Below are 16,083 nucleotides of genomic sequence, written 5' to 3'. Positions count from 1 at the left end.
GCAGCTCTCTCCAGGCCTGCTACGCCCACGCGACGTCAGCGCACCAAGATAGAAACTTCCCCTTTGTTTCCCCAGCCCCTCAGAGGTGCGGAGGTAGGTTTCCTCCTCCACGGAAAAGGAAACTTGTGGCTCGGGTTTGGCCGTGGGTCGGGCCAAGGCTGCGAGACCGTTGCCTTCCCACCCCTGGTAGGGCAGGCCTAGGCGTGGGAGCACTAATGCAGATGTTGCCTCCCCAGAGCCAGGCCGGGCATGGGGGGCTGGCAGTGGCTGCCCATTAGCGCCACCCAATGCCAAGGTGGGAAGCATGGCTGGGGGCTCCCAGAGCCCCGCATCCCAGCTCTACCCGCTGCACCACACTCACTCCCTCCCTGCCCAAGAGCAGGGTCTCCCTGATGAGAGCCCTGCAGCTGCACTGTCTCGCACAGCCGCAGCCCCGGGGCACTGCAAATGGCACCACTGTTTGCGGCTCACAACCCATCTCCGCGCGGGCAGACGGCCTGAGCCGGCTCTTGCTGGATACATCAGGTGGGGAGGGTCCCCCAGAGCCTCTTCCAACTCAGGGCACCAAAGCCCCAGAAACCTGCCCCTACCCAGCCCAGGGAGGGGCCGTGGGGTCCATTTCCTCCCTCCAGAGCCGCACAGGGTCACATCTGGCAGGGCAGAGCAGCTCCCTGGTGCCCGCCGCAGTAGGCAAGGCTGCCCTAAAGCCCTCGGCATCTCCCTGCCTTGTCAGGGAGGCGTCGCGGGGGGTCGCCAAGCATGGCTGGGGGCTCCCAGAGCCCCGCATCCCAGCTCTACCCGCTGCACCACACTGCCTCGGCGAGTTCCTCATTGCCCAGACCCAGCCGGGCCGTGGCTGCCGCAATCGTCCACGGGGCCAGCAGATGGCAGCTGTGCACCGTGGCACCGCGCCACCCAGCCTGGCACGGCCACCGCGCTCGTCCAGCTCCGGGTCCTGCTCCCGGCTCTGCTGGAAAGAGGACAAGCTCCTCATCACTGCACAGGGCTCGCTCATGCCAGCCTGGGCCACGCTGGTCCCTGAGCTGAGCCTTCTCCGGGCTGGGGAGCTGCTCCCTCCCCGGTTGCTGCCGCCGGAGCCCAGAGACTTGCAAGCCTGTAAGAGCTGCCAGGGGCTGGATCTGTCTTGCCCAGGCTCTTGTGCCGCAGGGCAGCAGAGAGGGGAGGCTGGTGGGGAGAGAGAGCTGGGTCTGACTCCCCCTGCTCCTCTTCCGCTTGCAGCCTCCAGCATTTCGGGCCCAGGCCACAAGAGCCCCCTGCATGTGCCCCCGGCAGAGCCCGGTGCAGAGCAGGTCGCTCCCTCCGCCAGCTCCAGCCTGCAGAGACAACATCCCTGATCCCACAAAGGAGACGCTCCCCCTCGGCCCCCTCTCACCTCCCTGGCTGGCCTGCGTAGCACTCTGCACCCGCCTGCCAGCCCCGGACTTTAATTGCATGCAGCATCAATGATCACACATGTCAGTGCCACCCCAGGGGCTCTGGGCTCCCCTCAAGGTGGGGTGTGAGGGAATCCAATTAGCGCTAACAAGAGCCGCCTGCCTGCACAGAGCAGCTGCCCCCTCCCGCAGCTTCGCCCCACAGCCCCTGGAACAAGAGCAGCAGCTCCAGCCGGCCCCTTCCTCCCTCCCAACCTGGAGCGTGCAGAGATCCTCGCGGGCTCCTGCCACATCAGGAAAGGGCTACGGCTCCCTGTCCTTGTCCTTGATGGCAGACCGTGCAAGGGAGAGCAGGCAGCATCGCAGGAGCTGCAAGGCTAAAGGCCTGGGCAGCCTCAGGCGGAAGGGGAGCGCAGGCCGGTGCCACCTGGGATGCCCGGGGGTTCAGCCTCCCATAAGCAGGCAGGGGCAGGGTCCCCCCTCAAAGGTAGTTGTCCTCCTCATCCTCATCCTCATCCCCATCCTCATCCTCGCCATCGCCCTGGTCGCGTGCCAGGGCCTCGATGTCGTGCGTGATGTCCGTGATGCGGCGGTGGAAGGACTCGGCCTCGGAGCGCAGGGACCAGCTGTCGTAGCTGCGCACGGCCGAGGCCGACGTGTTGCTCATGCTGCGCTTGATGCGCCCGAAGCTGTCGGTCAGGATGCCCCCGTCCCGGATGCCGATGCTCTCCAGGAAGCCCTCGAAGTAGCCGATGTCCTGGTCGGGGATGAAGGGCCGCATGCCTGGGCACGCGGGCAGCCGTCAGGCATGGGCTCGGCCTGCACCCTGCAGGGGCGCAGGAAGCCCGGTCCGGCCGGGGGAAGGGCACAGACCCAGCTCCATCCGAGAGCCCCCGAGGGTGCCTGGACACTCACCCAGGAGCAGGAACTTGCGCTTGTCCCCGTAGAGCCGCAGGAGGTCGGCGCAGTACTCCTGCACAGCCATGCCCAGGCGATACTCCCGCAGCAGCAGCGCGAACTGCTGGATCTCCGGGGGCGACAGCTTGTTGCGCAGCTGCGGGGCAGAGATGCCGGCAGGGTTGGAGGCATCCCCGGAGAGGGGCCCTGGCCTGCCCAGGCTCCGGGGCGGTCGGGGAGCGCCGCGATCCCTACCGTGATCATGTAGTCCTGCAGCTGCTCCAGCCCCACGCTGCTCTGGTCGCTCCCGCTGCAAGCCGTGGCCAGGCTGTGATGCGACTGCCGGAAGGAGGGCGAGGACGTCCCGCTGTAGTAGGCTTCAAAGGTCTCGTGGGAGCCGTTGCTGGAGGCCGAAGGGATGGAGATCAGCCGGGGACCCACCACACTGCCTGCTGAGCTTGCTTTGAAGGCTAAATGTGCCCCAGCCCACGCCAGCCATGCAAGAAGCCCCTGCCAGCTGGGCACCGTGGCACCCGGGCTCGCCCCTTTGCAAGTAAGCCAGTAAATGAACGTGTGGCCACGCCTGGCTTTGGCCACGAGGGAGGGTTTACTGGCCTGCTGCTTACTGACCTGTCTGTCGGTGGGGAGAAGGGGACAGTTTAAGTCCCTCTTCTGACCTAAGGGCAAGGGCAGCCCCCGGAGGGAGCACCCAGCAATGCATGCTGGGACTGAGGAGGAACTCCTCCAGCTGCCAGCAGTAGGAGGCTATTATTCTCTGGCAGACCAGCCTGCAGCCGGGGCTGGGAAGCAGGCTGTTCCCAGCAGCCGGGTGCGGAGCACTTCCGTGAGTTTATGCCTGCGTGCGGGGCAGCGGGGGCTGCAGCCAGAGGCTGGGGAGGGGGATTTGGACGCGAGAGAGCAGAACGTACAAGGAGCTGCAGCAGCTGAAGTCTGCATCGTAGCCGTACGTCCCGTCGGTGCGGCAGCTCTCGCCTGCGGAGGAAGCCTGAGGGTGAGGGGAGGCGCCAGCCCCACATCTGGCCCCGCTCTCCAGCCATCGCTGCCTCCACCCGGTTAGGCGAGAACAAACCAGACCATTGCCTGGGGTCCAAATACCGGCCCACCGCACCTCCCGGGTCACCCTCCCGGACCCCCGCCCTGCGCGGGCCCCTGCTTACGTACTGCGGCTGTAGAACCAGGGGCGCTCGGGCGTGGAGGTGTAGTGGTAGCCGGCCCGGTCCACGCACTCGATGCTGTGGTCCCCGTAGATGATCTGGAAGACCTGGCAGATGAGCGCGCAGGACTCCTCCGCTGCGTCCTGCGCCGGGAGAGAGCGCGGGGTCGGCAAGCCGGCGGTGGGGGCTGCCCAGCCAGGGGGCCGCGTCCACGGCCACTTACCCGGTTGGCCACGGCCAGGATGACCAGGTTGCAGTAGGCCTCGGGGCTGGTCTCCTGGGGCTCCAGGGGGTTGGCCCCGGCGTGCCGGCGCTCCCAGCTGCCCCCCGCCTTGCCCCGCTCCCAGCTCCCGCCGTAGGTCTGCCGGCGCTCCCAGCTCCCGCCGTGGGTCTGCCGGCGCTCCCAGCTCCCGAAGGGCCGGGCGCCACACTGCTTGTCCCAGCTGCCGCCGGCCGGCTTGCGCTCCAGGCTGCCCCCCCCGCCCGGCTTGCCCTCCTGCCCGCCCCGGGCCATCTTCCAGTCCAGGCTGCAGATGGTGTGCCGGCGCTCCATGGTGCCGCCCCCCGGCCGCTTCTCTGCTGCCCCTCCCGGGAACTTCTTCTCCAGGATGCCCCCCGGGTACACGTCCAGGCTGCCCCCGGCCGGCACCGGGTCCACGCCCAGACCTACAAGAGATGAGAGGAAAGACCCGGGCTTAGCAGCCTCCGCGCCAGGAGCAGGAACCTCGTGTGCTGAAACTGGGGACTGGGTCCCAGTCCTGGCACTGCATCCTGCTCCCAACTCACTCCGACCCCGACCTTGGGGAGATGGGCTCCTCTTGCCTCCCAGCTCTGGCCGGGCACTTCAGTCGGTGTGGGTGCCAAAACTGCCCGCTCCCACAGGTCCCGGGACCCTAGGCTCAGTGGCTCTTGGGCACAGACTGCTGCAAGGCCCCCGTCCCAGGTCTGTCCCAGCCTGGGACGGAGCCGCGGGGGAAGGAACCATCCTCCCAGGGCCACACAGAGGGGCCGGGGGTGGTGGGAGAGGGGCCCGTGCACCTGTTTTCAGCACAAGGAGGTGCAAGGCATCATCCCGCAGGTAAGAAGCAGCAGCGATCTCGTGGGTGGGGATGCGGAGGATGAGCTCCTCGTTGTCTCTCCAGGTGAGCAGCAGGCAGCGGGCGGACAGGCTCAGGATGCTGTCCTGCTCCGGCATGGTCTTCAGCGGCAGCTCCTTCAGCTGCTGCAAGGGGCACGGCAGGTTTGGGGGTGGTGGGTGGGCTGGGACCCGGCTGGCCAGGATGGAGCCAGTGACCTGGGGCATGGTGGGGGAAGCTCATGCTGGTAGACGGCTGCCCTTCTCGCCTCTGCAAGCTACAGGGCCTATGCCTGGGCCCTTTGTGGCCACAGCAGCCTGGGCACCTCACCTCCCGACCCACCAAGGGGCACGGGCCCCCGCGTCTTCTGCCGACACCCTCTTACCCTGGCTGTGTCCAGCAGCTGCAGCAGCTCATCCCGGCTGGAGGGGTTCAGGGAGGAAGTCACCCACGTCAGGTGGCCTAGAAACTGAAGTGAGACTGCTGCAGGGGGTGGCTCCAGGTCCTGCCGCTTCTGGGCCTGAAGCAGACGAGCCCTGGGCCCAGGGGAGCCGGGGCTCCCAGGTCACTGGGAAGTGGCTTTGGGATGCAGGGTCCAATGGTTAGAGCACTGCCCGGGGGCGGGAAGCTCCGGTCAGTGCTCCACCACAGCCTCCTCTGTGACCCTAGCCCCATCGCTTTGCCCCGCAGAGCCCCGCGGGCCACAGCCGGGGCTCACAGCCTGGGGGGCTGCAGCCGGACGTGCCCCGTCTCTGGGGCCAGGCCGGAGGGAGACAGTTCCCCAAGGCCCCGGCACCGCCTGCACCCGGCCCCCCAGCCCGCTCACCTTTGCTTCCTTCTCCACGTAGTCGTGCAGGAGGATTTGGGGGTCAATGAGGTAATCCGGGGGGTAGAGAGGGACCGAGTGCAGCGGGCGGCGGTAGAAGCTGCTCCGGAGCGCCTGGCGGCGAGCGGCTTTGGGGAAAACCAGTCGCTTGATGGGCGACACGAACCCCTGCAGGGAAAGGGGGGCTGAGGAGCAGAGCGGGGCTGGGGGCACGTGCAGCCTGCCAAGCGCTGCAATGCAAATGGCCCGCTGTCTCATGAGAGCAGAGCTCCCCGCAGGCCGCGGGCTGGGTACCAGGGAGCGCTGCCATCAGGACCTTTGCTCTCATCCTGCTTGGGCAGGAGGACACGCAGCAGGCTCAGTGGAGAGGTGCTGAGCCCCGAGTGCACCCCAGCTGCCGGTGGGTGACAAGTGCCCGAGCGGGGGGAAACCGGCGCGAGCTGGACATCACAGAGGTGCCGAGAGCCCCGGGGGCCAGCACAGGCCAAGGCGATGTCTCGGCGGACACGGGGCACCGGCCTCTGAGCTACCGGCCGGCCAGTCCCTGCCGCCCGGCTCAGCGTCAGCCCTGCCTCCCAGTGCTCCCAGCCCTCGGCCTCCACAGTGCTCTGGGGTAAGGGGGGTGGGGTGGCCCTAATGCCCCCCCCCAGGGCCTGGACTCCCTGCCGAGATGGGCCCAGACTTGTGGGGGGGCTGGAGCCTGCCCCTGAGCTCTGTGGCTGCACTGAGTGGCCGGTTGACCCCTGGGGAAGGTGCGGGGGGGAGGCACTGACCAGCTGCCCCCTCCCTGCGCCCTCTTGGTGTCCACCCGCCTGCTCCTCTCCGTGCACATGCATGACCTCTGTCTCGGGTCCAGGCGGGCAGCGCCGCTGTGCCCCATGCAATGCCCTTCGCCAGGGACCCGCCTGCCCCTTCTCCCTTGCGCTCACCCCGTCCCCCCGATGCGGTGGGAGCGCGCTGGCCTGGCGTCTACGTACCCTCTTCCCCTTCTTGGCCTCTGCATACTCCATGTCCTGATCCTGCGCCGCTCCCGTCCCAGCACAGGCGGTGTTTCCCTCTGCCTTCAGCTCCTTTGTTATTTTCCTGTGTCGGAAACTCCACCGGCCCCCGCCCTGGTGCGAGTTCCTGCCCCTCCTGGGAGCGCCGAGTGCCTGGGCTGGGGCTGCCCCCTCCAGCCTCTGCCCAGCTCCGGGCCCTGTTCTGTCCCCGCGCCGTGGCTGCCAGCTTGGTGCCCCCCTCCAACCTGCGTGCGTGTCTATCTCATGCACGCGCCTCTTAGGCACCGGGCAGGGCTTTGCTTGCCCTGTCGAACCATCGCACCTCAGGACTCACGGCCCAAGAGGATGCTCCCGTGCAGCGGCTCTGGCAGGGCCGCCTTGAAAGGCAAGGCCTCCCGACCCCCATCCCACCACCCCCTCGTCTGCAGCCCCTCGTGGTGCTCGCCGGTCCCCATGCGCTCGCGTGCTGGAGCAAAGGCCTGGCACGGCGGCTACGCCAGAGCTCGCGCGAATGCTGGGAGCCGCGGGTCCGAGCAGCGCGGAGCTGGGGCACAGGGCTGCAGCTGCCTGGAGACATCCTCTTCCCCCTGGCTCCCAGCACGGCCGCTTCCCCCTCCAGCCTTGGGGGTGAGTGATGGGCAGGAAGGGACACGCTCAGGGGAGCTTATTAATCCTGGGAGCCAGGAGCCTCCAGGGGTGCCGAACACCATCCTTTTCTCCGAGACGAGACGGGTGTGAAGGTCACTCGGCACCAGCTGTCGAAGATCCGTCCCCTCTCAGCAGATCCAGTGTCACGCCTGGTGCCCAACGCACGAAAGCAGACCCAACGCACCCTCTCCTCCTGGGCTCCCCCGGTGCCACCCCCGACACGTCCATCAGGCAGGGGTGGGGCGGTTGTGGGGGGCAGCAAGGACGAGGCCTGCCGCGGGGTTTATTGAAATGACTTTAATATCTCATGTTGCAGCAAAATTAAAAATATACAAAAAGTTTGTGGTATACAAAAAAGTCTCAGTACAGAACCACGGGCTCCTCCGGCCCGGCCTGGCCCATCCTGCCGCGCCGGCTGGAAGGAGGAAGAAGGTGGCACACACAGTATTTACAGTCTGTGACCGTGACCGCAGGGTGTCCAGATCCTGGCGGGAGGGTGCGGGGAGGAGACGTCTCCCAGAGACTGGCCCAAGGCAAGCGGAAGTGGCCCGTGGGGCCGCACGGCATGCGGCTCGAACCCCGGGAGTCAGCAGCCAGCCGCCCCCATGAAGCTCCCCGCCGCCAGCGCTTTTGAGACAGAGAGAGCCGCCCAGCCCCTGGCCCAGCTCCCCGAGCGCTGGGGGCAGCATGGCCTCACCCCCGCAGCACCGTCAGACCCCGGAGCTTGGATTGGACCCGAACGGCCTGACCCCACTGAGCCACGGGCCGAACTTGAGCCTGAGCTGGGGCCTGGATTTGGCTGGGGCCCCTTCATCCAGGCTCTGGATACTCCCCTTCCCCCTCAGGGTCCCACTCTCCTCCCTGCCTCTCCTTGCCCCTGGGGGCAACGCGGTGGCACGGATGAGGATCCCCATGACTGCCTTTTCGCCCTGCGGGTGGTCTGCAGCCCTCTCGAGAGTTCAGCGACAGCCACAGAGGATGCACGTGTCCCATCCCGGCGGGGCTCGGATCCACGGAGACCCGCCTGGCTCCCCTGGACCCCGTCTCCCCTGCCCTGGTGCCTTGAGAGGCAGACGGACGTGAGCGGGGGAGGGACTCACCTGCCAGGGAAGGGGAGAAGAGCTGGGGCAGCTCAGCTTGTCTGCCCCCACCTGGGTCTGCCCCCCCCGCCATCCAGCCGCTGACTAGCTTTAAGATTATTGCAGGTGCGATGAGGTTCCCCTCTCCCAGAGCGGCCGGGAGGCTGAGAATACCGTGGCTAGAGTGCATAGAAGATTGGCCCTTGGGTCGGCGGGTGCCCGTGCCCACTCTTCCCCGAGAAGACTCGTCTGTGGCATCACGTGCCCGTGGCTCAGGACGCAGAGACACCTGCCCATCCCTCCCCTCAAGGTCATGGCTGAGCCCGGGTGGGATCCCCCCTGGCCGTGCCTCAGCCTGCCTGAGACCACCGTGCCCTCTACAACAGCCATACACCAGCTCTGTTCAGGGGGGCCCTAGTTCCTGGCAAACCGAGGGGTATCGCTGGGAAGCTGCAACCCACCCTCTGCCCCCCGTGCCAGCTGGAAGCCGGGAAGGCCGGAGAGCTCAGGCCACCTGCACCGGACCGGGTCGCATCACAGAGCGCCACTGAACGCCTGCACCTGCACACACGTGCACGCACGCATGCACATGCATGCTCCAGCACAGAGCAGAACGCCCTGCACTTGTCCACACGCACCCAGCACAAGCCCAGGGCAGCCCTGGGCCCCATCCGCAGCGACACTGCTGTCCCACCGGTGCAGCAACGCCGCTCTGACAGGCCTCCGGGACACCCCCTCCATCTCAGCGAGGGACCACAGCCCCCGCCGGCCTCGTGACGTAGCACCTGGAGGCTCCGGGTCGCTGGCTGCTGCCGACACCCCCCGTTCACCACCCGCACGGCCCCGCGTGTCCTGGGACCTGCCCCATCCATGCTCCAGCTGGCACGGAGCTTTTGGCACTGCAATTCCCTCCCGCCTGGCTCTGAATTTGCTCCAGGGCCTGCTGCCTGAGCCCAGGGGAAGAGAGAGAGGAGACGTGTTGGGGGAAATCACTGGGGCAACGTGCAGCTTGCTCAGCCCCTTCTTTTCTCCGAAGCCCGGGAACCCAGGGCAGGGCAGGGCGTGCTGGGAGCCCGCATCTGCGACACGCCAACAGCACGAAGCCGAGGCGTGAAATGAGAACACGGCTCAGTCCTTGGCCGAGCACCGAGCCCTGCAGATGGGAAAAGCAGGACTTTGCAACTGAGAGCCATTTACGGGGCTAGAAAACCAACGTGACCTTCTCAGTGCTGCTCCTGGGGGCAGGTCGAAGGCAGGGCAGGGGGCACCCGGGGGGGACAGCATCTCATTAGCACCTTTTGGGAATTGCCAAGCCCTTTACCCCTGTTAAATCAGCCCTTGCACCCTTGCCAGGCAGAGACAGCCCCGTGCCCAAAGGCCCAGTGACTCAATGCAAGGATTGAGAAGCCCAGCCACAAAAAGGACCCGACCTCCCATCTCCCAGGCCTAGACCCCAGGCTCCAGACACGGCTCCTTCCCCAGCAGCTCACCAGATGCCAGCTGCCACTTTAGTCCAGAGCTAAACATGCTTCCCCAAGGCAAGAAAGCCACCGAAGGACAAACACAACTTGCACCCCGCAGAGATCCTCCAGCACAGCGAATTACTAGAGCTGGGGACTCCAGAGCCACCAGCTCCCACCAGGCAGGCTCCTGGGCTGCCAGTACAGAGCCCCCAACTTGTCTGTGACGAGGACCCATGCACAGGGCACTTGGCCACATGTCCCACCTGGATTGGAGGGATTTCCCAGGCTGCAGGTCACTAGAGCTGGGAGCAAACCCATCCCTGTGAAGGCTCAATGCTTTTTGGCAACAGGGGCTTGCAAAACAGCCACCCAAACGAGAGGTTAAAGCCTGGGTGGTGCAGGCTGTCAGCAGTGGGGACACACTGTCCGGCATGCCCTCACTGTCTGACCCCGACCCTGCCGGTCCCCGGTGCTAGGAGTCGGTGACAGAAAAGCCTCCTCCCCCCGCCAGCTCCTGGCCTGTCATCCATCGCTTCCCGAGCTTCCCAGCCACAGTGGGCCACCAGCTGCACGCTGCCTGCCATCAGGTAGGCCTCAGATGGCATCAGTGACAATCTGCCAGAGAAAATGCAAACATTCTGCTAATTGCTGTAACGATGCAGGCTGCAGCCGGCGCAGGGGGCCAGCACACAGCCTGCGCGTGGGGCGACGTGGAAGGCGTGCGGGGTAACGGGGCCGGCTGGGCGTGGGGGGAGAAGTGCAGGCGCGACGCTGGCGGGGCTGATTCTGCTCTCGTTTCTACTCCAGTAAATGCAGGGCCGGTGAGTGCGGATTTGCACTGCTGAGACGAGATCCCGGCCTGGGCTGGTCTCCAGGAGCCTTGGCACAGTGAGAGCAGCCGGCATCGGGCAGAGCCTGGATCCCCGCAGACAGGCTGCAAGGTCCCGCCAGGGCATGGGGATGCAGATGCAGGGTGTGAACACACTGCAGAGATGTGACACGCTCGCGGTGGGAGCACGGACCAGGCTACGGGGCAGCACCGGGTGACCGCACCACTCAGCGACTGCAGGCACCAGCCCACCCAGCACACGCTACCCTGGCTGTGCAGTGCCAGGGGCCAAGCCCAGCCTGATTTACACCCCACGGGATACTGCTCTCTGCAGTGAGCTGGCAGCACCGGAGAAGGGCACGTGTGCAAGGGAAATGCATAGGTGTGTGGGGAGCGCGCTAGCCCCTGTCCAGCTGCCAAGCAGTGACCCTGTGGGCAGCTCCACGCAGCAGGGGCTCAAGCAGACGAGGGTCTCGCTGCACCAGGCCGGGGAGGGGAAGACGGGGGCACTTACCCAGCCAAAGAGGGGAGGGGAGGGAGCCATCCTGCCCAACCTGCTCCACCCTTCCTGTGACCCCTGCCGGACAAACCCTGCTCCAAGGAGAGCATCCTGGGATGGTGCCCGTGGTCCCTGAGGGGCCCGTGTCCTTCCAGCACTGCAGCGTGCGGGCAGGCAGGTGCACTCAGCGCCTGGTCCTCCACGTGCCCAGCGCCTAGGGAAGCTCCAGTGCAGGGGTGGGGTGGACAGCCTGAAGCCAGACCCCATGAACGGTGCAGACAGGGACCCTGGTGACAGGGGCCAGCTGGCAGCAAAGCCAGCGAGCGTGCCTGCAGGAGTCTCCCCGGGCAGGGCCTGAGCGCGGGTCGGCGAGGACCCTGGCCACATACAACCAAGGGCCCAACCCTGCTCTCAGCGTGGAGGGGGTCTCCTTGCCACGAGGGAAGCGGCCAACCCCAACACAGAGCTGGGAGCCTGCCCCGAGCTGCTGATCTCGCTCGCCTGGCACAGCGGGCTCCAGTCTTTCCAATCGAGCCGTGCCTCCTCCGCCCAGCAGCCGCAGCTGAGGTAGATCGTTTCACATCACACACACGCACACCGCTCACGCCAAGCAGATGCTGCACCACAGCCGGGCAGGCACGCCGGGCACCGGGACAGGCCGTGGCACAACACAGCCTGGGGACCCAGCATCTCCCGCACGGCTCCTTCCTCTCCATGCCCCGCAGGACGGGGGGAAGGACGGGGAAAGCCAGGCTAGGCCTGGCCTTGCTGGGCTCGGGCGGTGGGGGGACACAGCTGGCGTGCGCCCTCCCTGCCCAGCCCCTTTCTGGGTGGCCCTGTCTGGGGACAGGAGACGCACCCTGCTCTCACGCGTGCCCCTCACCTTCCAGCGGGTTAAACCCCTAAGGGCAGCACACACCTGGCCGCTCCAGTCCTCCCCTGTCCCCACTCAGGACCCTGGCAGCCGGGGCCTCGGCAGGGGCCGTGCCCAGCCTGCAACACGGAGGTGCGGGGCACCAGGGAAGAGCTGCGTGGGTGCAAGGCGGGGCAGGCAGACACACCGCCCTCAGCTGGTCTCTCCCCAGCCTCCCCCTTTTACCCCCCACCTTGCACCCGGGCCTGGCCCTGGATCCTAATACTCCTTGGGTTCCCCTCTACCCTCTCCATGGCTGCGACCCTGTCGCGGGTGCCACGGGGGACTCCGACCCGTGTTGCTCGTGCCTGCCCATGGGAATGGCGCACCCAGCCCCTGTGCCGCCCAGGCTGGCCCTTGCTGATCAACAAGGGCCCGTGTGCCCATGCCGTCAGCGGATCACCTGGGCATGGGCAGCAGGGTCGGAGCCCGTCACTGGAGGTGCGGCTGTGCCAGCCCAGACCCCACACTGTGTGTGTGCCCACGCGCTCCTGCTAACCAGGAGGGCTGGCCCTCCATGCTCACACCCACGTGGGCACCCACTCCCTCCCCAGCCAGCTGGTGAGTGAAGGCGAAGACCTCCCTCTCCCCCCACGACTAGCAAAATGGCAGATTTTCTAGAGGCAGAAAACTGCAAGCAGGGGATGGCAGGCAGGAGCTGCCGGGTGCCCTGGGCAGAGGCCTGGCGTGGCTCTGTCCTGAGCAGCGGGGCTGGGAAAGGCGGCGCTTGGCTCTCTTCTCCAGGGCAGCAAAGGGGCCGGTGTTTCCTGCCTGCTGGCCTTCCCCTGGGCAGGAGCTATTGTGTTGGCAGGAGCTCCCTTCCTCTGGGCAGTGGGTCAGGCGCACAGCTGAGGCAGCCCCGCCCCGTGTGAGATCCCTGCCGTGGGGAGGCTCCAGCTCAGCTCTCCACGCCCCTCCGTCCTGGCCCACCAGGCCCCCCGACCCTGAGCTGAGGCAGCCCCCTGCACCCCAGCACACGAGATGCCTGGCCCTTTGTGAGGCAGGGCCCTGGGCACACCGCCTGTAATCCCTGGCACCCGGAGACCCAGCCCAGCCTGGCGCTGGCACAGGAGCAGGGACCCGGTGCCCCCAGCTTCCCCCACCTGCCTGGCTCTGCAGACCTGCCTCCTTGGCTGCCACTGATCTTGTCCCCACCATGTCCTGGAGGAGCCCAGAGCTGGGAAATGTTGGAGTAATACCCACCCATGACCCCACTGCAGTGTGCCCACATGCCACAGCACCCCGGCCCTAGGGCATGCCGGCACCAGCACCTGTGGGCACCTCTCACCCACCCCAAAGCTGCCCACGGCACCATGCACCCAGTTAACATCGGCGCACCCACTGCTCCTGCCCTCAGCTCTAGCCAAGCCTCATCCTGAGGCTGGTTGCTGACGCTGAGGCCTGGGCATTTCCCTCCTGGGCTGCCAGCTCCCTGTCCTAACCCCTCGCCAGGAGCTCAGGCAGGCGCTCCGAAGACTGTGGCTATTTGGGCTCAGGTGCAGGTGAGGTATTTCAGCAGTGACGACCCCTCCCCACCCAGGGTGGACGTAGCCCGATGGCAGGGAACGGGGTATCTGGCGAGGCTGTCAGGGGTGGAAAACGTGGCCGTGGCACCGCGGGGGAGGGGAGCGCATTGAGGCGGGTGGGGGAATAGCACCAGGTGCCCTCGCTCCCCCCAGTGGGGGTGCAGAGCAGGAGGCGAATGGGGCTGTCAGTGCTAATGAACAAAAAAGGCAAAATGCTGAGAAGAAATGGGACTGGCCTGCTCCAGGGCACCAACGCTTCCCCCTGTACCGTGCCGTGCCGTGCCGTGCCGTGCCGTGCCGTGCCGGGGGGGGCTGGGCACAGCCTGGCTGCCTCTGGCTCTGTGCCCCAAGGCCTCCGCAAATGCACCGTGGGCTCAGCCCCCTCGGGGGGGGCAGGTGTCCTCCGGCCCTACACTGTGGTCTCGTACTCCAACAGCTCCTGGGAGGTGCCCATGGTGCGGTACTGCAGGCGCGGCGTGGCCGGGGACGAGTACTCCAGCGCCAGGATGGTCTTCCGGAGCCGCCGGTCAATGAAATGAGCGTCCCAGGCCGGGTACTTCTTGCGGGGCAGGTCTATGCGGATGACGGGCCCTTCTGTCCGCGGGGTGCGGGCCACGGGCGTCGGGGGCACGCTGGGCCGGACCTGAAACACAGGCACGCAGCTGTCTCTGTCCCCCGGCACCCCCTCCCGCTCCCCCCCTGTAGTCCGCGGCAGGGAGCGCGGGGGGCTGGTGACCACGTCCGCGGGCGGCCCCACGCAGGTGGCGGACGCCTCGCGGAAGATGCAACCCGTGGCCTGGGGGCCGAAGACAGGGCCGTTGGGGTGCAAGAGGCAGTAGTAGATGAACATGAAGAAGATGCCAAGGGCGAAGCTGGCCACCACGACGCAGACGATCAGCAAGGCGTTGAAGTCCGAGGTGGCCTCGCGGTTGTAGTAGAGGAACCAGAGGGTGGTGAGGGCTGCGTTCTCGGCCAGCGTGATGACGTAGTAGATGGCCATGCGGTACCGGCTCCGGCCCTCCTTGACGTTGAACCAGCAGAAGATGTAGATGATGCCCACCACCATGTTGTAGATGATCTCCTCCCACTTGGACATGCAGAAGTCGGTCTCACCCTGGATAATCCAGAAGGTCATGATGCACCAGTGGGTGACGATGAAGATGCCGAAGTAGAGCTGGAACACGGAGGCGAAGAGCGCGAAGGCGATGGCGCGGGCGGCGATGGTGAACAGGTGCCACAAGATCTGCACCACCGCCCCCTTGTAGGACATGGGCCGCTTGTCCTCCCGCGAGTCCCGCAGCACCTTCTGGTACGAGGCGATCATCCAGGCCAGCGACACTAGTGAGGCCGAGGCTGAGAGACCTGCCGGGCACAGAGCGAGACACAGGGAAGTCAGGGGGCCAGAGCGAGAGGGGCTGAGGGGTGGGAGAGAGAGGGGCAGCAGGGAGGGGAGACAGGAGGGAGGAGTTACCAGGCTGTGCCAGTGCCCCCAGCTCCGGACAGCACTGCTGGCACGGCCCGCTGCTCCTGCAGGGTTGAGAAGCTGCCCCAAGGGTGAGGCTCGGTCTGCGCAGCTGGACCCCACAGCTGGTAGCAGGGCTCCCCCCGGCCCGCCCTACCCCCCTGTCCTGCAGGGGCTTGGCCCGCAATGGGAAGCATCCCCTGTCCCAGGCTGCCTTCACCCTGTTTCTGCTTCATGGGACCTCAGGAAAAGAGGGAGAGGGCTGGGGAAGGGGGAAGGGGGCGCTTACCCTGGAGGGGCTCGATGCTGTTCTGCTGCACCATGATGCTGAGCTGCAGCACGAGCTGGGGCGCGCTCTTCAGGAAGGTCTCCAGCAGCCGCAGCATGTTGATGTCTGCGCTCTCGAACATCATGCGCCAGTAAAAGTGGCGCTGCCGGTGCTCGGCCTGCCAGCGGCTCTGCAGCCCCAGGTACAGGGTGCGCAGGTACCTGCAGGCAAGGGAGGCAACAGCGCAGATCAGGGGCCAGCAATGGGGAGCCTGAGAGCCCATGCTGGGATTTGCTGGGCAGTCTGGTCCCCGCTGCGGCCTGGGTGCATGAAGCTGGAAGCCAGCACGGAGGGGAGCTGGGCCAGGCCTGTGGCTGTGGGGGTGGCACAACTCTCCCCCCTGACCCTGCAGGGGAGCAGAGGATAGGGGCCCGGTGCAGTGAGACATCTGCACAGTGCAGCGCCGAGCTGTGTGGACCCCCGAGTGCTTGCGCCAGGATCTTCCCGTCGGAGCACAGACCCGCTAGCTGGTGGGCAGGGCTGTGCTAGTCTGTGCTGTGCCCTGAAGGATGCTGGGGCAGGGGCAAGAGGGGCCACCGTGCCCTCTCACCCTGGGCAGTGGGCTGGCTGTGTCCTTGCTGCTCCTGGCTCCCCCCACATGAAGGAAGCTGGCCGGGAGCCCGGCAGGCCCCAGAGAGGGCAAGAGACTCTGCACAGCCCAGTGCTGGATCCCCTGCCCTGCCCGCTGCCAGGGATGGCTTTGGGGCACGGGTGGGCCAGGATTAGTTGGCTTGGCTGCCAGGCAGCAAGTGGCAAACCTGCCGCCCAGGGGAGCAAGCAGGGGAAGGACAGAGGCGGGGGGGGCACATGAGTCACAGCATCTGCAGCTCCCCATCCATGCCCTGCAGCACTCCCAGGGTGCCTGGCACACAGACGGGACCCCTTCCCAGCAGTGCCACGGGGGCATCATGCACCTCCCTCCCTGTCTCATCCCATCCCACCGGCCTCCCTCCCCTCCGGCCAGAGATCC

At 66.7% G+C, this 16,083-nt stretch overlaps 2 protein-coding genes across 2 annotated transcripts; both read right to left on the bottom strand.

Moving 5' to 3' along the window:
* Positions 1–1,429: 1,429 nt before the first annotated feature.
* CCM2L (CCM2 like scaffolding protein) lies at positions 1,430–6,539 on the bottom strand. The gene is made up of 10 exons (XM_019539477.1): positions 6,346–6,539; positions 5,369–5,536; positions 4,928–5,011; positions 4,505–4,688; positions 3,690–4,132; positions 3,474–3,609; positions 3,221–3,284; positions 2,547–2,694; positions 2,310–2,448; positions 1,430–2,177 (listed from the first exon to the last, which is right to left on the bottom strand). Exons 1-10 carry the CDS (start codon positions 6,376–6,378, stop codon positions 1,876–1,878), a joined length of 1,701 nt encoding a protein of 566 aa, XP_019395022.1. The 5' UTR covers positions 6,379–6,539; the 3' UTR covers positions 1,430–1,875.
* Positions 6,540–11,670: 5,131 nt separating this feature from the next.
* Positions 11,671–15,270, bottom strand: XKR7 (XK related 7). The gene is made up of 2 exons (XM_019539476.1): positions 15,075–15,270; positions 11,671–14,685 (listed from the first exon to the last, which is right to left on the bottom strand). Exons 1-2 carry the CDS (start codon positions 15,196–15,198, stop codon positions 13,733–13,735), a joined length of 1,077 nt encoding a protein of 358 aa, XP_019395021.1. The 5' UTR covers positions 15,199–15,270; the 3' UTR covers positions 11,671–13,732.
* Between the last annotated feature and the right edge of the window lie 813 nt (positions 15,271–16,083).

The sequence above is a fragment of the Crocodylus porosus genome, unplaced genomic scaffold (genome assembly GCF_001723895.1).
Source record: "Crocodylus porosus isolate Cpor-Errol unplaced genomic scaffold, CroPor_comp1, whole genome shotgun sequence".
In the NCBI taxonomy this organism is placed as follows: domain Eukaryota; kingdom Metazoa; phylum Chordata; order Crocodylia; family Crocodylidae; genus Crocodylus; species Crocodylus porosus.
This window is presented reverse-complemented; position numbering and strand designations above follow the sequence as displayed.

Excerpts from the sequence above, each read along its gene's own strand:
- CCM2L (XM_019539477.1), bottom strand. The coding sequence starts at position 6,378 with ATGGAGTATGCAGAGGCCAAGAAGGGGAAGAGG. Across the intron at positions 5,012-5,368 it reads ACGTGGAGAAGGAAGCAAAG|TTTCTAGGCCACCTGACGTG; the intron begins GTGAGCGGGCTG and ends GTCTCACTTCAG. Across the intron at positions 2,449-2,546 it reads TGCAGGACTACATGATCACG|CTGCGCAACAAGCTGTCGCC; the intron begins GTAGGGATCGCG and ends TCTGCCCCGCAG.
- XKR7 (XM_019539476.1), bottom strand. The coding sequence starts at position 15,198 with ATGATGTTCGAGAGCGCAGACATCAACATGCTGCGGCTGCTGGAGACC. Across the intron at positions 14,686-15,074 it reads CAGCATCGAGCCCCTCCAGG|GTCTCTCAGCCTCGGCCTCA; the intron begins GTAAGCGCCCCC and ends TGTGCCCGGCAG.